Source organism: Vombatus ursinus, unplaced genomic scaffold (assembly GCF_900497805.2).
Source record: "Vombatus ursinus unplaced genomic scaffold, bare-nosed wombat genome assembly UNPS02014810.1, whole genome shotgun sequence".
Classification (NCBI taxonomy): Eukaryota; Metazoa; Chordata; class Mammalia; order Diprotodontia; family Vombatidae; genus Vombatus; species Vombatus ursinus.
The window spans coordinates 12,486,459-12,511,692 of NW_020954588.1; the positions used below are offsets into that span (position 1 = coordinate 12,486,459).

The 25,234-nt window shown below is 41.5% G+C and overlaps 1 protein-coding gene across 1 annotated transcript; it reads left to right on the forward strand.

Moving 5' to 3' along the window:
- The first annotated feature begins 644 nt into the window (after positions 1 to 644).
- On the forward strand, positions 645 to 4,491 carry LOC114053090 (zinc finger protein ZIC 1). Its single transcript, XM_027875966.1, has 3 exons — positions 645 to 1,623; positions 3,017 to 3,180; positions 3,952 to 4,491. Exons 1-3 carry the CDS (start codon positions 645 to 647, stop codon positions 4,147 to 4,149), a joined length of 1,341 nt encoding a protein of 446 aa, XP_027731767.1. The 3' UTR covers positions 4,150 to 4,491.
- Positions 4,492 to 25,234: the final 20,743 nt, after the last annotated feature.

Here is a 25,234-nt window from a genome sequence, read left to right on the forward strand (position 1 = left end):
GAGAGAGAGAAGGAAAGAGGGGAGAGAAGAGTGGTGGGAAGCTCAGGAGAGAGAAATATCTCTTCCACTTACATTCCTATATGCAAAAAATACGGGAGCAAGTTTTTTGGGGGGCTGCTGAGCTCCATGCTTTTTTGCAGGCAGCCTTGACTTGGGCCTCCCGCGCCGGAGACTAACCCGAAAGAAAGTCTAACTCGGCGGCGGCGGCGGCGGCGGCAGCGGCGGCGGCAGAGGCGGAGGAGGAGGAGGACGAAGCAGCAGCCTGGGCTGAGGCTTCGGGGGCTTCTTTTGGGGGGTGGGGTGGGGCAGGGTGCCGATTTTTTTCGGGTTCGTTTTATTTTTATTTATTCTTTTTCTTTTTTATTTTTCCGTGCTTCTTGACTGTGGCCGCGGCGAGCTGACATCCGTCTCCTGCTCTGCTCTATTCTCGTGACTATTTTTTTTTTGGAGGGGGGTGGGGGGGTCGGAGGGTGGGGAAGGAGATTTTGTTTTTTTTCTCAAGCCCCGGCTAGTGATTGCTGGTTGACTTTCCGAGGTATTGGCCCCCCCTCCTTCTCCTCCTCTTCCTCCTCCTCTTTTTTTTTTTTTTCCTTACGAGGTGAGGGTGGGGGGGCGGGGGAGGCTGGGGCTGGCCGAGGGCAAAGATGCTTCTGGACGCCGGACCCCAGTATCCCGCCATCGGGGTGACTACCTTCGGAACGTCTCGCCACCACTCCGCAGGCGATGTGACGGACAGAGAGGTGGGCTTGGGCATCAACCCCTTCGCCGACGGCATGGGAGCCTTTAAAATTAACCCCAGCACCCACGAGCTGGCCTCGGCCGGCCAGACCGCCTTCACCTCGCAGGCTCCTGGCTACGCGGCGGCGGCCGCCCTGGGCCACCACCACCATCCGACCCATGTCAGCTCGTACTCGAGTGCCGCTTTCAACTCGACCCGGGACTTTCTGTTCCGCAACCGGGGTTTCGGCGAGGCGGCCGCCAGCGCACAGCACAGCCTCTTCGCGTCGGCCGCGGCGGGAGGCTTTGCCGGGCCCCACGGGCACACCGACGCCGCGGGCCACCTTCTCTTCCCCGGGCTGCACGAGCAGGCGGCTGGCCACGCTTCCCCCAATGTGGTGAACGGGCAGATGCGCCTGGGCTTCTCTGGGGACATGTATGGGCGGCCTGATCAGTACGGCCAGGTCACCAGCCCGCGCTCGGAGCACTACGCTTCCACCCAGCTACACGGCTACGGGCACATGAACATGAACATGGCTGCCCACCACGGGGCGGGGGCCTTTTTTCGCTACATGCGGCAGCCCATCAAACAGGAACTTATCTGTAAGTGGATTGAGCCCGAGCAGTTGTCCAACCCCAAAAAGTCCTGCAACAAAACTTTCAGCACCATGCACGAGTTGGTAACTCATGTCACGGTGGAGCACGTTGGCGGCCCGGAGCAGTCCAATCACATCTGCTTCTGGGAAGAGTGTCCGAGAGAGGGGAAACCTTTCAAAGCCAAATACAAACTTGTAAACCACATCCGAGTGCACACGGGGGAAAAGCCCTTCCCCTGCCCCTTTCCTGGCTGCGGGAAAGTATTTGCCCGATCAGAGAATTTAAAGATTCACAAAAGAACTCACACAGGTACAGTAACACTCCCCCAAAGAATGGAATATATATACCCTTTGGTCGAAATGTTCGGGAGGGCCGTGCTGGGAGCAAGGCTCTGGCCAAGTTCCTGGCACGCAGGCACCGAAGGCTGGTTGGGGTTATGTGTGCGTGTGTATGTATGTGTGAGTGTATGTGTGTGCGGGGTGGAAGGGGGGGGGGGTAGGAAAAGAGTTACTAAGAGACCAGGAGAGATATTTTTAAAGGGAGGGATCGGGGAGATCTAAAATAAAAACGAGCAGCTAGTGTGTGCTCGATGCCCTCCACGCTTCCCAGTTTGGATGTATTCGAGAGGGCCGGTAGAAAAAGCTGCTTCAAAAAGAAAATAGAATTTAAAAATTAGTTTCTGGGATCACACCCCACAAAACGTTTCTCTCTTTAAAGGAGGGATTTGCCAGAGGAAGCTGATGAAATTGGGGAGGGTAGAGGCTGGCGAAAGGATGAGGCAAGGAAGAAAGAAATAAGCAGACAGTCTTAGATTTTTGAGAACTATCTGTAGCCTTATACATATTTAAAAAGATCGTTTCCTCTCGAATCCCTTCAGAAACTAGGCTCTGAGTTCAGTTAAAACCTTGGATGAATGTGTATTTTATAAAATGGCATAGGAGAGATGTTAATGGGCCCTGAACCGAACATGACTGTCATTTCTAATAACCCTTGGGCCAGTGGGGAAGAGAATAGTTAAACTCTTAAAACCGCTGATCAATTCTAGGGCCGGTGCTGCTGGGCCGTCCTTTTTTTTTCTTCAGGCTGTAATTAAGAGTGGTGGGATTCAGGTTATTGGGTTATCCTTCACTCCAACCATGGCTGAGATCGGCTCTGTCAACTTCGCACCCGAAGCCTCTAAGTGCGGGGATCACAGGAACGTTTCCTGATATTGCATTATAAAATATGTGTCCTGGGCGCGTGGAGGGGTGGGAGGTGGGGGGGGAGGGGAAAGAGGGTAAGGGGAGGGGAATAAAACATCACGAGAACCAGCCATAAAAGCGGAAAATTAGATAATAAGGGCCATACAGAAACCTGGAACACCTTCTGTATCTCTGAGAACCTAATGAGCATCCGAAGATTTCAGACTGAAACAGGGAGCTTAAAAAAAAAAAAAAGATAACAATTAAAGAAACCCTGAAAATGAAATACTTTTCTATAAGAGGGCCACACAGGGACTGAGATTAAATGATGGAAGAAAACAGAAGCAAAAGTGAAACAGCAAAATAATAATAATAATGATGATGATACCCAAATGAACCTCAGAAAAATAAACTTTAAGTTACAAAGTTACCATACTTGATATTTTCTCTTTATTTTAAAAATTATTTGATAAATCAGATACAGTCTTTCTAATCGATCCTTTCCCCTCCCCCTATACTAGGTGAAAAACCATTTAAGTGTGAATTCGAAGGCTGTGACAGACGATTTGCAAATAGCAGCGACCGCAAAAAGCACATGCATGTGCATACTTCTGATAAACCTTATCTCTGCAAAATGTGTGATAAGTCCTACACCCATCCGAGCTCACTCAGAAAACACATGAAGGTAATAGCTGCACTCTTGCACTACTGGGATCGCGTGGGCTCTTCTCCTGTGTGTTATTTTTTGTCACTGTGGACTAGTTCCAGATCTTCGATTTAGCTAGAGAAGACCGAAACGCTAAAGAATTGTTCCTTTTAGAGATCTGGGGCATTGTGGATGGGAAAGTGAAAGGCAGAATGGGCTGGGTGTGTTGGAGTTTTGGTTTTTTTTAATTCTGGAAAAACTGATTTTTTTTTTGAGGGGGGAGGGTGTTATACGGGTGAAGTAAAAAGATATTTCTTAATGGTAGAGCTGTCTAGGTTTTATAGATATTTAAGTTGGAAACCTTTTGCCACTAAGATAGTTGCACTCCCAGGGCTCATTCCAAGTTGACTGTTTTCCTGGATTGTTCATTCAATGGCCAGGCTCCGTGGCTAAGGGAGGAAGCCGCGGGGTTTTCTTTTCAATCCAAACCCCTCAGGTCCTCTTTCTTTTGTTTGTCCTCGGACCGTATTTACCTTCTTATCCAGTCAGCCAAGGGACCAGATCCTAGCCAAGGTCCTCGGCTAAGCTAGAAGCCTGCTTCGAGGATCTCGGTTCTGCGTGAGCCTAGATAATGCCCTTTCCTACTTATTACTGCCTAGGAGATCTGCGGAACCAACTTACAGAAAGGGAAAGGAGGGGGAGTATGAAGGAGAGGAAGGAACAGTGCTCCCTCTCAGTCTCCTAGCTAATGAGGCCATTATTATTGGGGGGTTTTTTTTCATCCTTAAAAACAATACTTTATTTCCGTAGGTCCACGAATCCTCTTCCCAGGGATCGCAGCCTTCTCCAGCAGCCAGTTCAGGTTACGAATCTTCTACCCCACCCACCATCGTGTCTCCTTCCACTGAAAACCAGACCACGAGCTCCCTTTCTCCGTCCTCTTCAGCAGTCCACCACACGTCTGGCCACAGCACGCTCTCGTCAAATTTTAACGAATGGTACGTTTAAAAACAAAACAGAAAAAAAATGCAAAAACAAAACCCTATTTAAAAGACTCCACAAAAATTAACGAACACTGCGAATCAAAACAGAATCCCACATACAAGCCCCTATAATCTTAATTTTTTAAAAAGCTGCCAGTAGACCCAGGAGCACATACAATGAAGAGTCAAACTTTTTTTTTTTAATTTAATTGTGTTTCTGGGCAATGGCTTGGTAGATAAGGGGTAGGAGAAAGCAAGAGAGGAGGTTGCCTGACCAAATGTCAACTCTGTAGGGCTGATGATTCCAGGTCTGAATTTGATGGGGCTTTTAGTACATCGGCCTTTTTTCTTCTGTAAATACAGAATTACTAGCATAAAATGTACTGTTTGATTTTGTAAATAGTTATATCACAGTTGAAGCGGGAGGGGGGATCTGTGGAATTGTGGTCTTTGCATTTATGTGGGGGAGGGGGGAGGGGGGAGGGGTGGCCAGGGTGTGGAGGGGGAGGGGGGTGGGGAGGCAGAAATTCAACTATTTGTACTGAATGGCAAGAATGTTCTAGTAAATGTGTACCACAATGTGAATTCCTTTGTATGATTACAGTCTAAACGTCAATCTAACCGAATATTATTGATATTAATGTGCTTTTTTTGTATAAAGTGCAAACATTTCGTCCCAAAGTCCAGTCTAAGTAGTGCAGTAAAATGTTGTTACAGTCCTGTCAAGAATTCGTATAGTACAAGCCTGGATCTTTCTGCGTGTCAAAATGTTACATTTGTTTATGTAAAGTGATATTAAAAAAAGATATAAACTATATCTGTCCATTGCTTTTGGCAAATACAACAACATAATGTATATACTTCCTAATTTCCATATTTATCCGCATGTAAAGGGCCGGTTATACATGTTACAGATATTCAATATTTATGGATAGAAGAACTCGTATGTAAAATTTAGTTTACAGAACTGTTTGGTAACATTTCGTACCTTATTAAAGATTCTTAAATCTCATTAATCGTGGTAGGACTTTGTTGTTCTCCCAACCAACCTGCTGCAACTTGAGCTGTTTTTAGTATCGGCCGCGAAAACTGTATCAGTTTTGTGTTTGTTTGTTTGTTTGTTTTTTTTAAACCGCTCTCCCTTCAGTCACTAGGAAGGCAGCGACCGTGCTCTCTATATAAATGTCATCCAGGAAAGAGTCCCTGCTGGCACGAGGATAGTGTGTAATTAGTATTTATATCAAAATTTATGAAACAAATTTTCGGCCGCAGTATAATTTAAATGACCTTTGCAGACATAGAATAACAACCATAAAAATAGCAGAAATAGATTGCATATGCTACATAAATATTAATGTGGGTGAATTGTGGAAGCCGAGAAGCTTTTCCATACTATCCCCACTGCAAATGAACTCGAAGGCTAACGTTACACTGCCCCCAAATTAAATTAATTCGGGTAAAACATATCAGGAGATTTACAATATCATATTTTAAGTTGCTGTTTTTAAATGAAAACGTTTATGGCCATAACTAATTTACATGATGTAGATTCATGGTTTTCCATGGACCTTTCTTTGTGCAGAAGTGAATGTCCATAAAGACATTTTCCTTCGATCCTTTAAAACGTGATGTTAATTTAAATTAATTACTTCCTATGATATGTTATTATTACTATAATTTTGCCAGTGTTATTAGCTTCCTCCAAAAAATAAATCTAGGGGAGAAGAATTATTTTATGTAATTTGATTATCTTTCTATCTCTTTTATTTATTTCTCATTTACTTAAGAAATTCGTTCCATTGGCTGGCGTTGATACAGTAAATTTGTAAATGAGGAGACAATATAAAAAATCTAAATTACTTGTGCTTAATGACTGTGGCAGAACGCCTTTTCTCTAAATCAGATTGTCTCTCTCGCAGTTAAGTTTGATAGATTTGCTATACTGCTTCCACTAACTTAGCTACGCTTGTTGGAACTGTTGGGCTTTGTTCCTCGTTGTAGCTTGCATGATCGCCCCATTAAGCAGACAACCGATCAACAGACAACACAAATCATGAGCTTGGCTAAAGCTGCGAGTGAGTGTGATATGTGTGTCATAGAGTGACGTGCAGAAACTGACCTTCCAGTAGACCAAGATGACACTTTAACAGCTTCTTTAAAGAAATAGTATGTGTATGGCAAGTCACTACCAACTGTGAGAAAGCAGGCACAACTCCCCAAAAGTCTGCCACCCCTGAAGATGGTGCCCAGTTCTTCTAAGGCCAAGGCAACTCTTTGCAAAATGTTGGTTGATTATGAAACATAACACCCCCAAGCATGCACACTGTAATTTGCTGCCCTTTCATATTTTATATTTATATTTATCACTTGGAAATGACAAAAATCTTATTTGAATGAAGAGAGATGCTAGCTCTGTGGCTCTGCAGAAACTATGGCATTAATGAAGTTTACTTTTGCTTTATCAAAAATGTTATTCTGATTATAGGCTTAATGTCTTCTTTAAAAGAAAAGAGCGCCACCTTGCAGGGTTTGGAGAGATTTAAAGGAGTTCCAATGGTGGGGACCCAACAATAAAATTTTGCAAGTTGAAGAAATTCATGTCACCAAAAGCCTCCCCCAAATGGCTGTGGGGGGTTTGGAATTGATTACCATTCTAATACCTGAAGGGACTCCAGACGGTTTGACAATTAATAATTGTATAAATAAGAATAAAAGTAGGTGAGGGATGTAGGAAAGATAACACCTCAATCAACATTCTTCCCCCCCCCACCCCACCCCCATCCCCTAGGGATAAGAACTGTCTGGGGATGTTTAATACAAAAGATAGATAATATTGTAACTTGGCTAATTCTTGGTTTTAAAGGACTCCCCCTCCTCCTCCTCAGGATATCCTAAGGATTATTCTGTTGAGATTTCTGAAGGAAGGTCGTTTCTCCTTTATGGAAAGTCGTCAGTATATTCTTTGTTGTGTTTCTACTGTCTTTTTTTTTTTTCCAATGGAGATAGTGGGAGCAAAAGTCCAGCACTTCTGCTACCATATATAGATCAAATTAAGAATTTGGGATTTTTTATTGGGAGAAGAGGAAAGGTAAATGTTGACATTAGGTCTACTTCCTAATTTCAATATTAGCTCTTGTTCTGGAGAAATAGATAGCTCTTTTAGGTATTTGAGGTGAGGAGGAAGGGGAGGATAGGAATCTACATTTCCTATTCAATATTTAACATAATACAACCCAAGAAAAGAAACTTTTGCGGCAGATAAAACATACACAAAAACCTCATTGCATGGTAGTCGTCAATATTAATGATCGAGGTCGCCTAAAATGGTGTTTCAACTTAAATGCTGTCTATTATTTTGCTCGTACCTTTAATGTCTGTTTCTTGAGATGTATTTTTCATACTTTTCTTCATGGGCTATTAGGTTTTGAAATACATGAATGTTAGCAGCAAAATATGATGCTGCTTCTATTTCACAGAAGCTGGAGAGTCTGTAAATGGCTTGTGTCGTGTGTGGTTGTGGGTTGTGATTCAGGCAGAAGGCTCTATGTACTGGTACACTTTTGCTGCTGTCTTCTCTTATGTACCAGTCCATTAGAACCTCTAACGGGTTATTTAAAAAGTTATATAGTGTCTGTGGAAAATGTGGAGTGGATGCAGGCTGGCTGGGGAAATGAAGTGCGGAGAGTTCTCTCTCATACGTTTACGTTGATATAGGAGCCACATAAGTGCACACACGTATGTCCACATTGGGTGGTACTTAATCATTTTCAAAAATTTCTGTCCCCTTTGTTTTCGTCTTCAAAAGCCACCCCCAACTGCTTTAAGCTTTTGCAGCTGATCATTTTCATTTTTTAAAGTCAAGCATTCATGTTAACCTTTAAGAAGCAAACCAGTTCCGAAAGAAAGATGTAACCTTTCAATCGGCCCTGCCTGCTTATCATTTTTTTTTTTTTGCTTTAACTGACAATAAAAATAGCACCAACCTTCTATACTGATGGGCCTGGCATTTAGATTTTTTAAAAATTTGTTTGCTGTGAAGTTTCCTATAACTTTTAAAGGGTTGACCCGCTGAATCTACCTCTAGAAGCCTTCATCTTACTCGACTACCCTCTTAACTCTACGCCCCATTATCCCTTCCCAATATTCAAAAATAAAGTTTTTCACAGTCTGCCACATTTGTAGCGAGAGATAAAAGTAATTTTATTGTTGGCCAAAAGAAATGAATGGTGGCTAAAATTTCCAGTTTGTCTTGAGAATAGTCACTGTTTTAGGTTAACTTGGTAGGTAATTGTATCACCAAGAGCAGTGTGTGTGATCAGCAGCAGCAGGGCACCGAGGCCTGAGTAGTTGCCAATGATGATGAAGCCTATTGGGAGTACCTGGCTTTCACCCTCTCTCCGCCCCCTCAAGCCTCCGCCCTTGGAAGTGGACCAACTTTGGAGTCATTGACCACCAGACTAGGTGTTTTCTGAGTTTAAGTTTCTAAATTAAAAATATAATTCCTCCTCTCTAGGTATAAACTGTACCTCTAATTTTCCCCGCCCCCTCTCCGATCTGAACTCAAAGCGTAACTCAACACTGCCATTCCACGTATGAAGTCTATGCGTTTTACTTGTAAAGGTGGAGGCACTTTGAACTACTGTCTGAGGCGGAATGGTTTTAGAATACCATGAAGCCGTTGTTGCATTGGGGGGAGAAAAATATTCCAGCAGGCAAAACGAGTCAGATTTTCTTAGCTATATTATTCAATGCCGAGAGTCAGTTCTCCATCAGCAGAGTTTACACTTGACCCGGGCTCTTTCAGTCTCATAATTACCGCCATCATCTCTAGCATTTGCAAACGATCCGACTGAAGCTGCCAAAGTTTTCATTGACCAATTCAGCAAACCTATTTTAACGCTAATTATTAATCGTAGGAAAGTAAATAAGAAAAAAAGTCCAGATGAACGTGTGAATGAAAACCTATATAATCCAGGCAAAGTTCTCCCCTGAACTATGCAAGGCTTGTTTGGTTCAGCCTCACTTATCGGATAACAAGAAACATGATCAGGCAAACCAGGGACTATTTTTACCATGCAAGCTGGATTCTGTCATCAATCTGTAACTTTTACTTCGGCTTCGGAATGATAGTATATAATAGCACGAAGTTTCCAGATGACGCCAGTACTGGAGACAGGATTTTTCAAGAATAATAAATCAAATTAACTATCTTTTAGATATATTTTATGGAAATATGCTGTCTGGTCATAGAGAAGTCAATGACTTATGTCGGCTTGCATGTCTAGGTGCGCATACATGGTATCTAGCTGCAGACGATAGTTGTGTGTGTATATTAAGTGCACATATTTAGGAAAAATACATACATTAGTCGAGCTGCTGCGTGTGTTATATTCTCGATCACAAATACTTAGAGCACACACTAATATCTGACCATCTGTCGATATATAAATATATATGTGGATATGCATACATACACATATATCGTATGCCCGTTATGGGATTAGATGTTTTCAAAATTCCCGAGTCCTATCATCACAAAGTGTTAGATCTTAGCAAACCAATTTTTGCATCTGTGTCTCCTGTGAAAATTTCAAATGAAGCTAAAGGAGGCATAGGAACCCCTGGAAAAAAAAATGAAGGGCAAACCCCAATTTTCTTTCTGCCTAACTGACAATATGCTGTCTCGCTTCTTGCGAAGAGCAAAGAGGGGAGGAAGGTGAAGATGGGCAATGGCGACGAGACGCTGTTAAAATGATTCCTAGAAAACATGAAGAGACCATGTTTCGAGAAAAAAAAAAATCTCTGTCTGCTTGCTGCATCAGCCTGTCAGGGTTTCTGAAAGGATTCCCAATGCCACACATGAAACAGGCTGCTCTCTTTTTAAGTACACACACTGCTTAGCTTTGACTGGGGAGACAGCGCGCATGCGCCGTCCCCAGGCTTGGGCACTGGCTCCACGTGCTGTTGAATATTTATGATTCTTTCCCACCTCCTCACTGTCTGGAGAAGGTAACCACACAGAGGCTAAATCATGTGAAAGCTGCTGGCTTGGCTCCCAAAATAGTTTGGTGGGGAATATGCACGTGTTTGTTTTCAGACAGCGCTGGTTTAAGTAAGATCACAATACCAAGCGGAGTGGGCTCTAAAACCTTGAAGCCCCGGAAACAGACAATGTGCAAAAGCAGAATCAAAACGGGTGGGGGTTTTGGAGGGTGGGGGGAAGCGTACAACGGAGGTTCTCCTAAGTGGCGCCTGACTGCAGCAGTTGGGCTGGAAAATAGCTGGACTCTCCAGCAACTAGATTAGAGTTCGGTTTCTAAAGGGGGTGAGATGGGGGGTGGGCATGTAGTTACCATTGATGACTTCCTCCTCATCTCTCCTTTCTCTCCAAAGGAAGACATTTTTGTTATGGTATCATTAATAACAACAAGATGCTAAATAATATTGTTGCATTGGTTATACTCTGAATTCCAGCCAGTTCTTATAAGACTTCCTTGATACAGCACATCTTAACTCAGGCTCCGTGAACTTAATATTTATCATTTCTCTCTCCCTCCCTCTCTCTCTCTCTCTCTCTCTCCACATATATACATATATAACTATTTTAATTATTGATTTCCTTCGTACTTCCTATGTATTTTATTTTATGTATTCACAAACATTCTGAAAAGGATCCATAGACTTCCCAGATTGGCCAAGGGGTAAGTGACACCTAAAAGGTTAAGAACCTCTGTCCTAGAAGGCCCTCTGGAATTTACCAGCTCTTGGAAACTTAACTCGTGCCTGTGGGAGGAATGGTATAATTTTCAGCTAGCTTCCACTTTCTTTCTAGGTGCCTGCCTATGTAACCGCTATATGCAGTCTGTGTGTCTATCACGCTCTGCCCCTGTCTGTCTTTGTCTCTTTCTGCCCCTTTCTCTTTTCTTGTTTTTCTCTCTTTTGGTCTCATTCTACCTCAATCTATCTCTTCCTCTGTCTTATTGGTTCCCTGCTCTGTCCCCCCCCCCCCCTTGTTTTGTGGACTTGGAGAGAATAGTAAAACATGTTTAATTTAACGGATGCTTTAGGATTTTCACTCGATCCTTCTCAAGTAATAATTGTCAGATCACATATCTGCTAGTAGAGTTCTTTCTGTTAAGCCAAAACGTGCTTTCTGTAGTGTTATGTGAGGAAACTTTACTGGCAGAGGAACTGGAAGAGTCCAGAGTCTGGTGGGAAGAGAGGGGGGTTAATTTCCTGGATTACTGATTTTCTTCTACTTGTGAATTTAATTGTATTCTACACGGTACATAATATTTTATGGCTAATACTGAAATTCCATGAGCTAACAACTGTAACTTCGAAGTCATTTAATTTCCTCTATTTGTTGTGTGTTCCTAAAAATTTTAAACAAAGGACAGAAGCTTTCCTATGTCAATATGGATCCCCTAACAAAATACATCTTTATGGTTTAGAGCTATTTGGGCCAAAATAATTTGTGGTGCAAATGTGAAAATGTCTGATGCAACCTGAAGCTTCTGACATTTTTCTGCTTTTTTGTTTGTTTGTTTTTTCCCCCCAACCGAAGAAGGGACTAACTTTTTCACTTCTCTTCTTAGACCCTATTCCCAAGCCTTTCAAACTAAAGCTGAGGCACCTGCTCTGTTTCCACTACTCCTGAACCCAGTGTCACTGTCGTTAATCTCAGATCCTTGCTGTAACAGGCTCCATCTGCTGCCAAGCTCACCTAGGCTCAAGATCAATCCTAAAGTCTGAAAGCCTTAACCTTTTCGTAAAGTGGCATAGTTTCTGCCCCCGCCCCTTAGAAAGCCATTCACCAGAACATGCAGCATCAATGTTAGCTGTGAAGATGACCTGAAGAGAGGACTTCCCTAACCCTTTACATCCCTCCCCTCGCCCTCTCAATTTTCTAATGGCCCTTTTCATATTTCTGCTTCTGCACAGTTTCTTTCAACATGTTGTTGCCAATAGCTTTGTTCATTTCAGCAAAACTGCAAATCTGCTTCAGGTCAACTGGGCTAAAGGAGAACTGTCATGACCAAGAGGATCTTTTTTTGCCTTTTCCCAGAGTCACTTAGGATCCCAAAGATAACTTGCACATGGCACTTCGCACATGGCACTTCAAGGATGCCTGACCGTGGTTTGTAAGATGGGTGTGCAGACACATCCATCGCTTCCTCCAACTAGCAACCAAAGTGCGGCTCTCACAGGAAGCTCCTATTCTGATCACTTTGGGTTTTTTTTCCTTCTCGATTTTATACCTATTGTTCTCTACTTGGGCATATCTAGAACAGGGTATCCATCAACTGATGATTTTAAAAAAGAGATAGAAATAAAGAATAGTATGTTTCCCTAGCATTTCCCAAGGGGCGACAATACAATTCAACCTTGTGATCTTGGGAGGGGGTTTGAGAAGAAGGGAGGGGGCAAAAGTAGAGAGAAAGTGGCTTCGATGTGACAACAAGCAAAGCATCTGATCTTGCTGTGAAGAGATCAGCTTTCTGTTCTGTTCTCCCGGCGGCCAAGTGTTTTCGGCCAGCCGTGGTTACGCGTTTGTTTACAAAATCCCACTGGCTAGAAGGTGTGCTCCCCTCCCAGCATCTAACTTCCACCCCCATCCCATCACCATCCACGGTTAACCCTTCGTACGCCCTAGCTCCTGGATGCCTGGCGCCGGAGCTGGAAGCTTGGCCTGCAGTCACTTAGTGCAAATTCGGGCACTGCCCGGCTTCCCGAAATCCTGAGGGAGCTTTGTTTGAGTGGCGGGCAGAGGGCAGAACTCACTCGTGGTGAGTCTTTGATTTGCGTGCCCCCCCCCCCCCACCTCCGTACCAAAAAAAAAAAGAGTGGGGGGTGGGTGGAGGAGAAAACAACAATAATAAAAACAACAAAACCCGGCCCTCTCCCCCTCTGCCCCCCTAGTCTCCCACCCCCTTGTAACTTTCAGTCTCCAGTGAGATTCTGCCGGGTCTCTGTTACTGCACACAGCTGCTGGCAATCTTTCCCGAAATCTAGAACCCAGCCTTGGGTAAGTTACAATTTCTTCCCAGGAGAAAAAGTACTGCTGGCGTGCGTTTGAGTGTGTGTCCATGTCCGGGTGTGAGTACGAAGTTTTACTTGTTTTGAACAGACTTGCCCCAATCAAGTCTTGGTCCACCAGAGGAATTCTCAGCTACTGTATTATGGTGTCTGAACTTCGAATGGGGAGCAAACAGATCCACCGTGCAAGAGGCAGGCTGCAAAGGTCAGCGAAGAGTGACTCCCCGTAAGTTTGGAAAGCAATGTTTCCCTTTCGCCCCGCTCCTGCTAGTTTCCCATCGACGATATCATATCCTCTTTTGGCTTTACATAGGCCGAATCTGTTTCATAATTCCTGAGGCCAGACAAATGAAATCCACAATGAATGTGCACTCCACGTCTCGGTCAATTATTTTTTTTTCTTTCCTTCCTTCTTTCCTTCCTTCCTTCCTTCCTTCCTTCCTTCCTTCCTTCCTTCCTTTCTTTCTTCCTTTCTTTCTTTCCCCCCACCCCCTTAAAGCACCTCCCACTAGAGTCACAGCTACTAAATACCTCTGTGCCTCTTGCGGGCATTTCCACAATTTCCTTTTCTGCCACTCAACCACTATTCCACTTGCAAAGACTTAGACTTCATTTCCCAACAGATGCCTAAGAACACGGACTTGAGGTTCGTCTCGGAGTTTCATATCACAGTGATATTCTTGGAATCTTATTGAAATATGAGGGATGGATTTTTTTTTTTTAATGGAGCCAGGGTGAGAGAGAATAAGAGGAAGTGGGAGACTGCTTTTTAAAAGGAACATCCCTGTTGCATATTGTAGTTGACCTTTGGCTGACATAACCAAGGAGAAGGCCGGGAGTTATTTAAGGACAATTTGATACTTTTGGTGTTTGAGTTTGATATAGCCTGAATCTAGAGCACACTGAAATTAAATTATATTTACACGTCTTAAGGCTTAACACAATTTAGCGTCAGAAACCGATCACAGTCTGGAAGAGTGCCCCACGGGCTCAGAAGATGATGCCCAAGTGCCTCACACTTGTGCCCATCATGTCATTTTGCAGGATTTTAAATATTCCTCCGCAGCTGGTTATAAATACACCTAATAATCGCCTTCTAATGCATTCCATTCTTAGAAGTCTCTCTCTACACCGGGCTTTTGAGTCACTTTTGCAGCTATGATAGTCTCTTTTGTGGATTTTCAAAAACTCTACTATGGAGTTTGAATTTGTCTTCGTCAGAGATGCAGGCACACGCTAGAGCTCACAGGTGTTCTATACAGTTTTAGACGTTGAAGAAGTCAAACTAGCTTTTGCTTTTGTTTTGTTCAGGATTCCTCTCCCCTCCCACAAACACCCCGCCCCCCCGTCAGAGAGGCGTTTGGAAAACAAACTATTAACAAAGTAAATTGAATAGTGATGGTCCTTGTGTTGCACGACTTCCCAAACTGTCCTGTGTGTTCACTGTAACATTTCTGCCTGTGCAAATTGGGGCCCTTTTACACTGAACAGCTGTGGAGAGAGTATTCCCAGAGATTCTCCAGAAGTGTGGCGTGCTCCCTGACCACTTAGTAGATGCAACATTTTACCCATAACGGAGAGAGCTTGCGTTTGGAGGCGTCCAGGCATTAAGTTCCGCAGAACTTTCTTCCTCTGATAAGTTGGCGGATAGCTGGGGTACTTAATTTGTTGTTATAAAGCGACAAAATGCAGATCAGTTTCCACACACAGTAAACTTGATTGGTGTCTGACTTGCCTCCCTCAGTAGTTTTTAGTTGGGGGATGGAGAGGGAGCGGGACTCTGGTGGAAATAGGTCGCTCAAGTACCAAGTACACCCACCGGCGGGGAAGAGGGAGGAAGACAGGGACTGGCCTTGTGGCTATTGGCTTTTTTTTTCCCCTGGAGAAAACAAATACCATGCATGATACAAATGTTTCAATAAGCAATCACTTCCCCACACCCAACTGTACATTAAAATGGGAGACTTGCCTGGGGAACTTTAGGAAGGCAGGTGTGTGTGTCTATCTTTTTAAGGGACATTTTGCGTTTTAGGGAAATTTGCTTGAGAAACCTTTACTAACATAAACCAGGGAAGCTGTGTTTGTTAGGGAACTGATGTGGAAGAGAACACGCATACATACTGACACAGAAATCTGGTTCAAGCTGATTTCTTAAAAATCTTTGCATCGCAGGACAGCCCGAGAATGCAGTGACAGCTTCCTCGGGCTGAATTGTAATCAGAGGAAAAAAGCTGAAAACGAGCATTCGTTCTAGAATCTAGGCAATTGGGCAAGGGCGGCCTGAGCTGATCTAAGGGAATGGGATGGGGTGGGGGTGGGGCGTGGGGCGTGCAGCTAGCCAGGAGGAGGTTAAGGACCGGGTGGGGGTGGGGGAAGGAAGGGAAGAGACTGTGTCAATAAACTTCTGAATCGAGTTAATTTTGGTAATGAAGTGGCTAGAGACGCCCGAAGGTTCTGGTTACAAATGAGTTCTTTTTTAATGCAATTTGCTATAATCTAATCAGAAACTTTAAGGCTCCAGACAGTTAAGGAAAAGCCGAAGCTGTGGCTTTAAAGCCTAGATATCTGAAAACAGTAGAAACAATAATATTAGGTTTATATTTTTGTCATTTGTATGACTTTTCCTCCTTTCCTTTGGTTCCTTTGTTGCGCTCTCTCCCTCTCTCCCTCTCTCTCTCTCTCTCTCTCTCTCTCTCTCTCTCTCTCTCTCTCTCCCCCTCCTCTGCCTCCTTCCTTTTTTCTCTTCCTCATCACATACCTTCCCTCTCTACCCTCTTTCCTCATATCTTTTTAATAAAGAGTTGTTGTTCTCCTGGCTCAGACAGAACCAAGCCAAGCCACCCCCGACAGCCCAGTGTAGCTTGAAGAGGGGTCTTTTAGAAATGGCATTGAAACCGCGCGGAGGAAAACCCTTTTCATCTCTTCTAATTCCTGGATGGAAGAGATACTGCCTGCCTCTTAAGCACACCTCCCCCCTCGCCCCCCGCCCCCCCTTCCAGCGCCTCCCCAGCCTGCCATTCTAGAGGATGGGCCTTCAACCCTTACGCAGGCAGCGCTGCCACTGACGTAAAATGAATCCTCCCAGTCCAAGAAACTGCAAGACTGGGCCCACATGCGCCTTGGTGGTTATGTCATTAATTATAAGGCACTAAGTGCTGTAAAGAAAGCTCCTGCTATTTAGGCTGCAGCTGATTTTTGGGGGGGGGAGGGGTGGTGGTGAGGAGGGCAAGGATAGGAGGGAAGGGGAGGAGGAACAGCAACCCCAGGGAATCGGCAATTTTTATCTCTCTGCTCAAAAGCATTCCTATTGAATTCATACTCTGCCTCTGTGTTTTCTTTACCTCTGCTCTTTTGGTCCCGTCATTTTACATGCATTGCCTATTCACTTCCATCCCATTTTATCAGTTTTTAAAGAAATTATACCAACTACATCAGTTAGTCACTTAGGAAATTTATCTGTCCAATTTCAATGTATAGTCAATCATGTAGAATAGTGTGTGTGTGTGTGTGTATACTAACTTCGACAATGAGACAAACTTGGGTTCGAAGCTCACAAGCAAAATGTAGGCTACCACATGTCACACATACTGCTTTGCTACCATCACTGCCTAAACACAGGCTGTTAGGTGGTGGGGTTTGGATTGGTTTGGTTTTGCATTAGTAAGTAAATAAATAACGCATTTCGTGCCAAACTAATAATTGAAGTTAGTTCTTTATGTCTATGGTTTAAAGACTCACCACGTTTTTTTGTTTGTCATGGGGAAGAGGTCCACTAACCAACCACTCTTGCCAAAAGACTGGGTTTAAATTTCAATTGCAGAAGATGCCATTTTCTTGCAAATTTCACTGGTTCTTTATTTCAGTTCTAGTCATGCTTTGTTATTCTTCCGAGGATAGGCAATACGCAAATCCAAGGTATTCTTGCTGTTATTGTGAAGCAAATCCTTGACTGTATTCGTCTACAACAAAGGGGAAAAAATAAAGCGTTGTGATTTATATACTTTGAGACTCAAAAGAAATGTTTAAAAAAAAGAAATAGAACTTGCATGATTAAAACAGGACAAAATATTAACACTCATAAGAATGATTCAGCACTTAAAGAAATATTCACTAATTTGTAAGATTAGAATATTTTCCTGTAGTGTGTCAATAGCTTGGAAAAAAAAGCATATAGCCTTTAAAATTTTTTAATATAAAATGCTTGTTCTAAGCATGTACATACCTGGAGTAAAAATATTGCATGTGTGTCTGTGGTAAAATAACTCTTGAAACAGAAATATGCTTTATACTGATGATCTTTGAACACATTTTTTTCAGTAACCAAATACAAGCAAGAAAAATGTGTTTGCATGAGCCCCAGAACTGTTGACAATTAAATCTGAAAAATAAAAAAGTTTTGAAAATTCAAGATTTTCCAAAATGTAGCTTTCAGTGCAAAGTTTAAAGTACATACAGGCTCAAGTCTATTTAAATAACTTCCTTCAGTGTAATTTTAATGATCACCTATTCAACTCTATGACCTCTCTATATCTATAATTTTGCTTTTTTTTAATTTAAGAAAGGAAAGAAAAGGTACATGCTAAATTTTTTAAAAAAGTGATTTGGAATGGCAGACAGCTGTTTATCTACATATAAAGACTAGGATAGTGTGGCCTACTTGTTTTCCTGGGAGGGTGGGGCAGGGTACTACTATTTTTGGTCCATAGGGCTGAGATTTATCTAAGTCTAGATGTGTTTCTGGTTATACACATCAATGATTCCAGAGTTTGTTTTTTAAAGTTAAATTTGAAAATCAATTAACACTGCTCAACACAAATTTACAGATTTTTCTCTCTCATAATTATGTCAAAAATCTTCAGGTTTAATTCAATAAGACCTTTTTATCATTCTGTGATCAAAGAACAATTTTGTATGTTAGAGCCTCTCTCATTTAAATTAAAGTACATCTGGAAACCTGTGTCTTAGTCTTGTCTCTGCTGCTAAATCCCTGGATAACTTCAGTCAAGGTACTTCTCTCAGAGTTCCAGTTTCCTCCACACTAACATGAGTGTGCTTTAGTGGATGATAAAGAAGACTTGGGGCTTTACCATTCTGTAATTTGTCTCACTTGAAAAAATTAAATGCAGTCCCAAAGAAGTAATTTAAGACCTAGTCTAGCAAAGCTAGGCAGTGTACACCTGTTTTTTTGTTTGTTTGTTTGTTTTTAAGCAATTCATCACTTTCCTGAGCTCCTGATTCAACAATATGCAGTTTGTAATTCCTTTTGTTAAGCAAGTGAGAAAGCACAAGCCCTAATTCATTTTACATTTCTTAGTTTAAAATGGAAACAAATGAAATATTCATCAAGAGTTTATATGAATTAAATAAAAATTATAGTTAAAATTAAAACAAAATACAGTTTTGTCTAAGAGATGACTCAGTACTTAAAGAAGAAAGATAGTAATGCACATGATTTAGATATTTTCTAGTATGTCATAGAATGAAAGAAAACATAGCTCTTCTATGTCATAAATATAAAATAGTTCATACAATTTGTAGAAGGTTATCTTAAGGAGAGATGCAAAAGCGAGTGGGACTTCTTGTGCACTTGACTATTTAGGGGCACAATTATTTTACAGCATCTCACCATTTGTAAGCCCACGTACAGTGAATACACTTTCTGTGCCTTTTAAAATTGCTCAGTATATATAGTGATACCTATGCACATAAGACTACAGAAAGAACTTAGAAATATAACAGTTATTTCATTGCTGTCATTGATAACTGTTAGATCAATATCTAGAATAGACCAATAGCTGGAAAGTTTATTTTAATCCATAGTAAGTCATCTCTTCAAGAATCTTTGATTCCTTCCACATCTAGATTTCCCTCTCATCAGAATAGAGGACCACCCCCTCTCTGACTTAGTAGATCAATCAGTCAATCAACAAGCATATATTAAGTGCTTACTATGTACCAGACACTGTGCTAAATGATGATAATTCAAAGTAAAAGCAAAAACAGTCCCCTCCTCCAAGAAGTGTGTATTCTAATGAATAGGGAACATATGCACATCAGTGTATAATAATAAATATAGAGTAAATGGAAGGCTGCTTTAGAGGGATGGCATTATTACCTGGGGGATGAATAAAGTCCTCCTGGAGGAGTTGGCACATGAGCTAATTATTAAAGGAAGCCAAGGATTCTAAGAGCTTGATGTGAGGAAGGAGGACATTCCAGCCATTCAGGACAACCAATGTAAAAGCAGGATGATGGGAGATGCAGTACAGATTGTCTTCATATTGTATTTTGGTAGATAAAATCCTCTTTGGTATCCAACCTTCTGTTTATGAACCATTACTTATCCAGCTAGATTGGTCCTTATATAACAGAATGCAACTCATCATTTGGCCCGCACGTGAACCCTTTCTAGTTTGCTGGGACCTTTCAAAGCTTGCACTCCTCTGGAATGGACTTTCAGGACTTAGGGTTATCACTCTGTCATAATGAGGCATCAAATGAAGGATTTTAGTGGAGCTGAGCCATTGTATATGTCATTGAATCCACAAGCTCTGAAAGTGTTGCATATAACCCAAGAAGCAATTCAACATTTGCATTTTTTTTAGAATGGTGATTTCAATTCTCATGAGAAATCCTTGGTTCCCACTGAAAAGAGGAATTTTGTTCTGTTTTTATCAGAAAAATACGCTAATCATTCGATGCAATAAACTCTTCCTTGGCTGCCTGTCTAGGATGCATGGCAATAAAAAGAATCATTTTGGGGGGATGAGAGAGACCAAGTCCTCATTTAGTCTTTTGTCTTTTTTTGCTGAAATTCATTCAGATGATAAATTTGTAATTCATCAGCACCAATAACCAGTGATAGTTTTGTAATATGGACCCCCCTGCACTAAGACCTGGAAGAATACCAAGAGTTCACTTAGTATTGGTCCCCAAAGATTGTTTTTTTCCTTTATAATCTGTGGCTTTAAAAAAAAATATCATAGTCTTCTCAATATAGTACTCACATTCACCCCATACAGTCTTCCTTTGTCACAAAGAAATAGTTGAGGAAAACCAACAGATAGAGAAACCAACTCTGAAAGCATATGCAATCTTTACACTAATAGTCTACCACCTCTCCACCAAGGGTATATTTCATCATCTGTCTTCTGGAAATAACATTGATCATTGTGTTTAATCTGAGTTCTTGCGCCTTTTAGTGTTCTTTGCATTTTCATTATTGTAATTATTATGGATATTGTTCTAGTGGCTTTGCTTTCACCCAGGTGCATAACTTCATACCAATGTATTTCTGAATTCCTCATATTAATAATTTCTCACACAGCAATAATTTTCCTTTACATTCATAATACCATTCTCCATTCACTGGCATATTTCCCAGTTGATGTTCACTTGGTATCTAGTGTTACAGATGTATATACGTATATGTATATATATATATATATATATATATATATATATTATTCTTAACAGTATCTTTGTGTATAGGGGACCATTTTTTTTCTTATTGACTTCCTTGAGGCATATGCTCATATTCATTCATTTATATATTCATTAATTTATTTATTTTTTGGTGGGCTGTTGAGGGTTGCTGGTTCACAGGGTATAAACAACTTAGTAAATTTTCTTGCATAACTAGGAATTGTTTTCCAGAATGGTTGGATCAATTCACAGCTCCACCAATAGTAGATGAATATGCCGGGGTTTCTATAGCATTGCCTAGTATATTTTTTAGATAAATCAGTAATAGCCCGGATTTATGCTTTTTCAAAAAAAATAAATTCCAGGAATGTTTGATGGTTATTGGTTAAAAAGTATTAAAAATCAGCAATTTTAGACTTCTAAATTTGTCAGATTTTTCATCTCTTCTAATAATTTTCCTGATCTAAAGTTGGCTCACTTGTAAAACAAGGATTATTAGTAAGGGGTTTATTTACTGATCTACATTACAATTTTCTTCATCTTGAATATAAAACTGTCAACATGTTGACTAATATCTCATGAATTTTCAATCTGTCCTGGAAATATTAAGCCATTTTTTCCTCTCCCTAAGGCCAACTTGAATCATTGCCAGCATTTTCCAAGGAAATTTTACATCTTCCTTTTAATATTAGATAGTCACTCCATGAATTCAAAGAATAATTCATTCACTCTGATATTTGTTGAATTCAAGCTCTTAAAAGTGTTACAGCTAAGTAGAACTGGTGAGTCAGGTGATGGTTATTCACTTTTTGGATCGTTTAAGTATCCTATTCCTCTTTTTTTGCTGCCTGCTGGTCTTTTGGGCATTTCACTTGCTTATGGTTGAATTGGGTTTGGGATGGCGTTGAAACCCAAGTTAACCCATTTCTCAGTTAATTGTTCAAAGGATTTCTGCTAGTGAGCTTCAACAGATAATAGTAATCTCGGAACATTTTTCCTCCAGGCCTGCTATCATTAGCTTCTATTAAAATAAAACATTTATTAAAAGCATTTATTGTGTGCCTGGCACTATGTTAAGCACTGGGGAAATACAAGCAAACAAAATAGTTTCTACTCTCAAGAAACTTACATTCTAATGGGGAAGACAAGTTCCCTATTAGACAAACTGGAAAGGGAGGGTAAGGAACCCAGGTCGAAGCAAGATGGCTGGGTTGGAGGGGGTGTGGAGAAATCTGGAGAATGAGTCAAACAAGAAGTAGAGCAAGTAGGGCTTGGGCCACTCATGAAATGCTACTCTAACCTAGGGACTCACCAGTTACAAGAGAGTGGAAGCTTCTTCAGGACAGGAGGGCAACTGGTAAGGTGTTGAAGTCAGAGAACCAGGTCAACCTGGGAGTGATAAATAATTGATCTATAATAACTTAATCTATACTAACTTAACAATTCATTTATTGTAGAAGGCATTTATTTTATTTTACTGAAACACATCAGAAATTCTATAGTTCTAAGACAAAAATTTCTTTCCCTATGCTTAATATAAATTCTTATCTAATCAATCAATAATAACAATCAAAAAGCTTTTATTAAACAATTACTATGTACCAGGCACTATGTGAGTCTTGGGGATACAAGAAAAAAGCAAACAGGTCCTGCCCTCAAAGAACTTACATTCTAATGAGGGAGACAACATATATTTAGATACATAAAAGATGAAAAAACAGAGTAGACCTAGGAAGGTAATCTTAGAAGGAAAGGGACTAGGAGTTAGGGAGATTGAAAAGAACCTTCCAAAGAAGGTAGCAGTTGACCTGAGTCCTGAAAGAAGTCAAGGATTCTAGGAGGCTGAAGTCAGGAGAGAAATAACATTAATACATGGGGACAGTCAGTACAAAAGGCACAGTACAAAAGCACAGGCAGGCCAACTGGCTGGACTCTAGAGTTCACTGGAGGGAATAATGTGTAAGAAGACTGGAGAGATAGAAAGGGCCAGGTTATGAAGAATTAATTTAAGACACCAAACAGAGGAGTTTATATTTGATCCTAGAGGTAATAGGAAGTCACTAGCAGGGCGGAGGATGACATAGTCATAACTACACTTTAAAAAAAAACTTTGGCAGGTGGAGGAAGGATGAAGCTGGGTGGGGAGATACTTGTAGTAAGAAGACCAATTAGATAACTATTGAAATAGTCAAGATAAGAGGAGATAACTTCCTAAACTAGGTTATGACTGTGTGAGTGGAAAGAAGGGGTAACAAGAGATGCTGTAGAAGTGGAAATGACAAGATTTGACAACTCATTGCATTCATGGGATGAGTGAGAGTAAAGAGTCAATGATGATATTGAGGTTGTGACCTTGGGTGATGCAGAAGATGATGGTACCCTCTACATTCATAGGAAAGTTCTGAATAAGATTGGGTTTGGGTGAAATGATAACTTCTTCTATGTTGGACAAATTGAGTTTGAGATGTCTATGGAATCCAGCTAGAAATGTTCAGTAGGCAATAGGTGATGTGGGACCAGATGTGAAGTGATAGATAATTGAATCCATAGGAATTAATGATATTATCAAGTGAGAAAATATAGAGAGGGAAGAGAAAGAGGGCCCAGGAAAGATCTTTGGGGGATATCAGCAATTAGTAGCATAAATGAAGATCCAAGGAGAAGGAGGGGTCAGACAGGTAGGAAGGAAAACAAATAAAAGACCTATTGTACAACTCCAAAGGGAGGTAGCATTCAGGAAGAGGTGGTGATTAACAGTGTCAAATGCTGCAGAGAGGTAAAAGAGAATAAGGAAGAAGAAAAGGCAATTATATTTAGCAATTTCAAGACCACTGGCAACTTTAGAGAGAGAAGTTTGAATTGAATGATGAGGTCAGAACCAGGTTGAAGAAGGTTTAGAGGAATATGAGTAGAAAACACAGAGACACCAAATCCATGCAGCTTTTTCAAGGAGTTTAGATAAGGGGAGGAGACATATAGGATAATAGCTAGTAAGGATGGTAGGAGCTTGGTGGTTGTATTTTTTATTTGTTCATTTTAAAGAATGGCAGAGACATGGGAGTATTTTTAGATGACAGGGGAGAAATGAGTAGCTAGGGAAAGGTTGACAATTAGAGAGTGGGAATGATAGCAGGGGAAGTTTGTTGGAAAATACAGGAGAGGATCTTGGAAAAGAGAAGAGCCATCTCTTCATTAGAGAGTAGAGTGAAGGAGAAGGTAGTTGGGTGATGTCAAGAGGATGTAAGATGGGGGGAAAGGGAGAAGAGGGAGGTCTAAATGAGTGGGGTGTGTGTGTGTGTATGTGTGTGGTATAAGGCAAACCTAAAGGGAAGAGTTGGTACCATGGGAAGAATGAGGAAATAAGAGGTTTCGAACCACTGCTGTGGTAAATGGGATCAATGAGGGCATAGTTGTGATTAGAAGTCAGATTCGTAATGGACCCCAGCAGCATGGTTTCATGATTTCCTCCACCTGTAAGCAGAACATGAATAGGATCAGAGAAGAGAGGTGAAAGCAGTCTAGAGTTAGGGTTTGGAAAGGTAGGCCCAATGATAGTCAAGGGGTCAAGGGATTCAGCAATAGAGGATGGTACTGTAGGGATCAACTGGTTCAACAAGGGATTGAAATTGCAAAAAAAAGGGAAGGAGTTGATAGCTTGGGAAAATTCTAATGGGTGAAAGGATTGGAGGTCACAGTGAGGAGGAAAAACAGGATTAGGGGTCATAAAACATTGAAAAAGATAGGTTTATAAAAGATTATAATCAGATAAAGGAATTTCAGTGTCCCTTTACATGGAAATGGAACAACTTGCGGGTGATGGCAAGATCAAGGGGCTGATCATCCTTGGGTATAGGCTGAAGAGTCGAGAAGTAGTTCATGGGAATTGAGTAGACTGAGGAAGTGGGAAGTTAGGGTATATGAGACAATATCAGCATGTAGATTGGAGTGTCCCAGTATGGAGAAGAGAGTTGGAGTAGAGAGGAAGACAGTGAGCCAGGCACTGAACTCACTGAGGAAAGAGGGAGAGAATAGCTTGGGGGTTAAGAGATAATGGTCACAAAGTTCTGGATTGTGTGATAATTTGAACAAATATTGCGAAAGTTAAAGAAAGAAAGGAAGCAGAATGATGGTGGAAGATGATATCTGGGTATCCCACAGTGACCAGTGAGTTGATGAGGTATGGGAGAAAGTAGAGAACATAATGAAAAGGGTGGCCAGGGTTGTAGTGTTGTCAGGAGTGAGCCAGGTCCAGTGAGTGACAGAAGATGAAAGGAGACACACACACACATAGATGGAGGGAGGGGGAGATTTACAATGAAAGCTTGTTAATTATGCAGTAGATTTCATAGGGCCCAGTGGAAGGGATTGGAAAATCTGGAGACAGACATTGGGAGGAGGAGGTTTGAGATGGATGGGGATGGAATGGACAGCTGAATTTGGGAAAACAAGTTTGTTCTTTGGAAGAAGTGGGCTCTTTATCACTGAGAAGGAAAAAGTAAGATGAACTAGGAGAATGCTAAACCATTGGGGAATGAGAATAGGCAGAGTATCAGTGGATGGGGAGAGGTATACTGAGGAAGGCAAGTGATTAGAATGTTTAGGGATGTGCCTTTAGACCGTGGCAGGAGGAGTTGAGTGTCCCATGA

Coding starts and splice junctions, on each gene's coding strand:
- LOC114053090 (XM_027875966.1), top strand. CDS start 645: ATGCTTCTGGACGCCGGACCCCAGTATCCCGCCATCGGGGTGACTACC. Junction 1,624..3,016: donor TCACAAAAGAACTCACACAG/GTACAGTAACAC, acceptor CCCCTATACTAG/GTGAAAAACCATTTAAGTGT. Junction 3,181..3,951: donor CACTCAGAAAACACATGAAG/GTAATAGCTGCA, acceptor TTATTTCCGTAG/GTCCACGAATCCTCTTCCCA.